This window comes from Megalobrama amblycephala, linkage group LG22, assembly GCF_018812025.1.
Source record: "Megalobrama amblycephala isolate DHTTF-2021 linkage group LG22, ASM1881202v1, whole genome shotgun sequence".
NCBI lineage: Eukaryota > Metazoa > Chordata > Actinopteri > Cypriniformes > Xenocyprididae > Megalobrama > Megalobrama amblycephala.
In genome coordinates, this window is record NC_063065.1 from 125,250 (window position 1) to 131,042 (window position 5,793).

At 36.8% G+C, this 5,793-nt stretch overlaps 1 protein-coding gene across 1 annotated transcript; it reads left to right on the top strand.

The window, feature by feature from the left end:
- The first annotated feature begins 1,317 nt into the window (after positions 1 to 1,317).
- LOC125258533 lies at positions 1,318 to 5,165 on the top strand. Its single transcript, XM_048175521.1, has 6 exons — positions 1,318 to 1,381; positions 1,480 to 1,796; positions 3,159 to 3,316; positions 4,101 to 4,258; positions 4,409 to 4,617; positions 4,897 to 5,165. Exons 1-6 carry the CDS (start codon positions 1,318 to 1,320, stop codon positions 5,092 to 5,094), a joined length of 1,104 nt encoding a protein of 367 aa, XP_048031478.1. The 3' UTR covers positions 5,095 to 5,165.
- The last annotated feature ends 628 nt before the right edge of the window (positions 5,166 to 5,793 follow it).

The window sequence follows — 5,793 nt, forward strand, 5'->3', positions numbered from 1 at the left end:
CTCATAAATGACACTATGTCAAATATTATGTAGAAAACTTTGTATTTGAGTTCATAGAGAAGAAGATGGTGATGAAAATTTCAACAATAATTTGTACTGGTGTGTACTGTATAAGTGTATTGTGTATTGAAGTTTAGAACACTTCTAGAGCATTGAGACACATTATATATTAAAGACTAAACACATTTTGGACAACACACTTAAGTTGGAATTAAAATCTATTATTTTACATGATTCAGTGTATTAGTCAAAACATCAAAATAAGTGTACTTCCTTAAAGCACTGCAAAAACTTAATGATAATAATTTATTAAAATGTATGTTTAAGTCAAAATTTATTAGACATTTTTAAAACTAAATTGGCCTTTAAGTTTAAGTATATTATTTTATCTGCAAGTGCACTTTTTTTAGCTTGAATGTCCTTTTCAACTTCTTTTATAAAAATAGAAAATAAAACAGGTCCCAAAATGGAACCCTGGGGAACACCTGAAGTTATCTCAAGAAAACCTGATTAACGACCTTCAACGAAACCAAAAGTTTTGTTCAGCAGCTATTTGTGATTCACTGAATCAAATGCCTTAGGCAGATCCATAAATAATTTTTGTGTTGGACCAATAGGATCATTTATAACGACCAGTGATAGTTCTGTGATGATCTTAGCTAAAACTGAAAGTTTAAAAATAAGATAGTAACATTATCTAAAGAGATGTAATAAATAAAAAAAGACTATTTATCTGATTACATACTGATTATATAACATAAGAGAAGAGGATTGTAAATCCACCCTTAAACATTGTTGATTCTACTAACATCATATCTTGTCATATTTTTAGAGACCTTACAGTTGGACGCATTTCCAGTCTACGCTCAATTAAAAAAAAAAAACATGGCCAATTCCACAGGTGAGACACTTTTCATTTCAAACTTATTCATATTTCTTGAAATAGCAGTTCTGTTTCACATGCATTTCATAATTATAGAAGAAGCTGTAATATGGTGTGTGATTTCAGTTCCATGATTTCACACAGAACATTTTGTTGTATCAATGCAACTCAAGACCTCAAAGTTGACCAACAGCAAGGACAACCAGTTTTTATACACTACACTAAATGCAACAGACTGCACGCATACTGTGATATGAATCCATCCACTAAAAGTTATGTGAACTCCAACTGAATGAGTAACAGCAAATTTTAAATTTAAATGCAGTTTTACAGATGCTAAAAATGTGGCTTTCAAATGAAAGTTTGGTATCAAAGAGCACACCCAGGTTCCTGACTGACGATGAAGATGTTTACACAGACATATCCTTCTCGGTATGAGTTATGAAGTAAGGTTCTGGCTCACCACCAGTGATGGCTATCCTATGCCTGGCTTCTTTCGTATCTCGTCACCCTGGCGAACAGGGAGGGGGCCAGAGCATATTAGAGTGTCAGACATCATACTTGAGAGTTCACACACCTCTTTAATTTTATTTGAGCAAGAAACTCTGTGAGGAACCAAGACTGGCACAAATATATTGATAAATATTATGACATATTTCACCCATTAATTGAACCCCAGAGGTTTTTGAACATCAATAATGTTCGGTTTGGTGTATCAGAGCTTGTCATCAGTGAATCCTCATGGAGTCCAGAGTTCATCCAGGAGCTTCTTCCATCTGCGGAGCGAACGGCTCTCCTCTATCATCTGTCATTATTGTGTCTGGGAAGCTTCCCAAAGCTGGAGCGTAAGATCAGAGAACAAGCTATTGAAACACAGATGCTGTTTAGAACCACTGAGGCTGTTCTGCTGAAGGTGAGACTAATTCATCATCATTTCATCATACTAATTCATAATTTTTCTCAAAATTCAGACTTTTTTCCTTAGGATTCTGCATGCGTATGCGGTCAGGTATAAAAATTTGAAAGAAAAAAAAAAAAAACTAAATTGTGAGACATAAACAACTGTGAGAAAAAAGTGTCAGAATTGTGTTTAAAAAGTTGCAAGTACATACATTTTTATTCTGAGGTAGAAATAAGCTTTCATATATACTAGTGCACTGTGCCAAAGTTTTTTTTTTATGGTTTTTATATGAAAGCATAGACTGTATAAATCATGGACGTAGCACAAATTTCTGAAGAGCATCTTATCAGTGCGTCACTCCCTGATAACCGAAAATGGGTAAAGAGGCGGGATGTGGGTGGAGCTGAGGTGCCTGGTTGCTGAAACCACGCCCACCTTGCTTGATGTGATCAAGTTAGCTCAAGGAGCTATCTATCTATCTTAGATACTACATAAATATTAATAAAGATAACAAATTATACATCATTTGAAAGTTCTAAGGGTTTAATGTCAATCTACTTTGTTTGTTTTATGATTTAGATGCTCCAGCAACAGTAATATTGTAATTTGTGTCGGGTGTGCAAATGACAACATGTAAAATCAAAACAGGAATTCATACACTTGTAATGAAGTAGCGATCACGAGATAAATTCTAATCCGTCGCAGATTTTGTGGTGTTTTAAGAGGCATAATCTCCAGCCATTGTCAATGTAGTTAAGGTGCGTTCACGCGGCCTCGTAATTCCTGTAGTTACGAGATTCTAGTTTGTAAAAAGTGTTGTCATCTCAAGATTTCGGTAAATACGAGGTGGAGTGAATGCAGCATAAATCTGACGGACAAAACTTTTAGCCAATGCCAAGACGATCATGTGTACACAGACGTACCATTAACTGCACAGAAAGCCATATTATTTCATAATTGTCAGAAATAATCCTGAAAAAAACACAAACCCGACAGAGATGCCAAGTTCAGCAGCTGGAATTAGCTAAGGTGACGTGACGGCTAACAGACAGCTAGTAGTGACAGCAGCAACATTCCATCTGTCACTCAAGTGGCCCCACCCTTAATTATGCAGAACTTTAAGGGTTAATATAATTAATGAGTTGTACTTAATGAAAAAATTCACCCCCCTAACAGTCAGTCTGTAAACATTTTTTATTTTTTTTTTGCAGCTTTTAAAGTTTTTTTAATGTGGGGGGTCTATGTCTCTACTCTAGTGGCCAGTCAATGAATTGCAGTTTGTCACTTCCGTGTTGGTTTCAAGAGAGAGGACAGAAGATTGTCGCTTGTATGAAACTTTAATCTTGTAGATTAATTATCCTTGTTTTCTTGTAGTGTGTCGGCACGAGTTCCAACCTGGTCACCTCGCTGTTCCCAATACTGATAAAAGCTGTTGAGAAGAACAAACCCAAACTGGCTGTGATCTACCTGGAGAAAGCCAGAACATGGATCAATGACATCATCAGAGGTGACGAGGTGAAAGCATTGATGAAGTTTAGCATTTCACAAAAAAAAACAAACAAACTTCTTGTCAGTACAAGAAAACAAATTATTTTCTTAGGTTAGTTTGAGCTTATCAATGTTTACACGTGAATAAAAGCCTAAATTAAATCTTTTCATGATAAAAAGTGACAGAGTCTCTTCAGAAAATTTGTACTAAACCACTTGAATTATATATATTAGTTTTCTGATCTCTTTATGAACTTTTTGAAGCGTCAAAGATCAAGTTGCAAAGGCAGTGAATGGAAGGACAAGAAAAGATCTTCATTTGTGTTCCGAAGATGAATGAAAATCTAACAAGTTTGGATCGACATGAGTAATTAATGACAGAATTTTCATTTTGGGGTGAACTAACTCTAATGAGCATTCAAACATGAAAACCTCTTCTAGTAGAGCCCAAAACAACATCAAGACTGTGTAAAAGCACATAATAGGTCTTCTTAGAGAAAACTGTCTGTGTTGTTGTGCTTGTGAAATCCAGACTATATCACTGTACATGCACCCTATTTTTCAGGTATGATCAACGAGCCCAAAGTGTGGCAACATGCACCAGTGATGTTTATGAAGAACAGAACACGACTAAAGAAAAAATAAAGGAACACACTGTCGAGATGAAGGCTCTGGAGGATGCTTTGGCCAAGCTTGAAACGGATCTGAAGATAAATGTCAGCGATATGAATGAAATTGAGAAAAGAATTGAAAAAAGCACCCAAGAGCTGCATTATCTGATCATAAATAATAGAATTACCGATATTCTTTTTTATGGGGCTTGTTCAGATTTAATCAACGCTATAATGATGCTGCTATTCTTGCTAAACAAGCCAAACTGAACCGTCTCGTCTCTGAAAAGGACAGTCTGAGAAACAAAGAGTGGAACATCAAAATCCAACGGACTGATCTTCAGCTGAAGTTGGCCAACTGCAAAATACAACAGGGTGAGAGTCTCTCTGTGCTTTTAAAATGATCATTATAAACGTACAGTAAATGCATCAGTGTGCACATCATGCTGTTTACATGTTCATCACAGCCTGAAGGCTCCCAATGATCTCTCGTGAATCAGAATCTGTTGTATGTTGTTTGTTCAGGTGCGATTCCCGATCCTGTCCACCTGAAGGAAGTCCAGACGTGTCTTGATCGAATCCAACAAAATCTGGTTGATCTTAAAAAGTTCTGGAAGAAAGTGGCTGTTATGCTGGAGACACTGAAAGACAAGACCTTTGTTGGGGATGTACTGTTTGAAGATCTGGAAGACATGAAGGAGGAGTTTATACAGTCCATTGAAGATGCAAAACTGGTTAGTTAGACGTTGAGTAAATGCTTCTGGTGAAAGTTGGGCCACACTTTAGATTAGGGTCCAATTCTCACTATTAAATATTGCTTCAAACTCCTGCTTATTAATAGTTAGTAAGGTAGTTGAGTTTAGATAAGTTACTCACTCTCATGTCATTCCACACCTGTTCATTCATCTTCAGAATATAAAAAAAATATTTTTGATGAAATCTGAGAGGTTTCTGATCTCCCATTAAACTCAGCAATGTCATTCCAAAGTTCAAGGCTGTCTTTAATCTTTCAGGACTGGAAGACATTTGGTGAATGCTGTCAGAGAGCACAGGTCATCTTCAGCATTCAGTCTAGGACTGCATATAAATTCCTGGAGATCAATCCGTCTTCATTCTCAGAGGCTGAAAGGATTGAGCAGTACAAGTTTATCATGGCGAAGCTGAGGAGGATCAATCCTGAGGGCTCGACCAGAGCAGCCATCACTGAGTGACAGACAGAGATCTGATGCTAAACGCTCTTCATAAGGCATACACATATTACAGTATTTCACAATTGCTAAAACACTAAACCCCATTCTCTGAACCCAATGCTCAGAGGCCTAAACCCATTTGTCGAATCAGTCACTTTGTAGGCAAAACCGTAAACAAGTTCAGGTAGTTAAGACACTGTTTGCAAATCTCATCCACTCTTTTTGCAAAACTCTAAACACATTCTTACTCACTAAAACACATTCTGCACTGTGTTGCAAAATGGTAAATACATGTGGCAAAAGTTAAACACAACTACAACACAGTTGTCATCCTTTAAACACAATGACTCAAAATTATTCACACTTATTTCTAATGATGTGATCAAATCAACTTTATAAAATATAGGTCAGTTCAGAGTGCACAGGTGACACAGGTGCTGAATGATGATACCAACAATAGATGGAAACAATCTGAAAAGTAGAGGAGGAAGAGTATGTGTAAGAGGATGATGAGGAGAAAGAGCAAGGGGTGTGGAGACAAGGCTGTCAAGGCTGGATCCGGCACAGGTTTGTCCCTTTGCCTGGCAAGAGACGACATTGCCTGTGATGTGGAAAATGTCCTCAACAATATTCAATAATATTCAACAATATTATTGATCTGACAGTACTGACATTATAGGATGAGAACTGAACTAAGCTAGCCTAGATGATGACATCTCT

What these genes read in the sequence shown, in the direction of transcription:
- LOC125258533 (XM_048175521.1), top strand. Translation starts at nt 1,318, where the DNA reads ATGAGTTATGAAGTAAGGTTCTGGCTCACCACCAGTGATGGCTATCCT. An exon ending in CTGAGGCTGTTCTGCTGAAG is followed by an intron (nt 1,797 to 3,158) that starts GTGAGACTAATT and finishes GTTTTCTTGTAG; the next exon opens with TGTGTCGGCACGAGTTCCAA. An exon ending in GAGGTGAAAGCATTGATGAA is followed by an intron (nt 3,317 to 4,100) that starts GTTTAGCATTTC and finishes GGGCTTGTTCAG; the next exon opens with ATTTAATCAACGCTATAATG.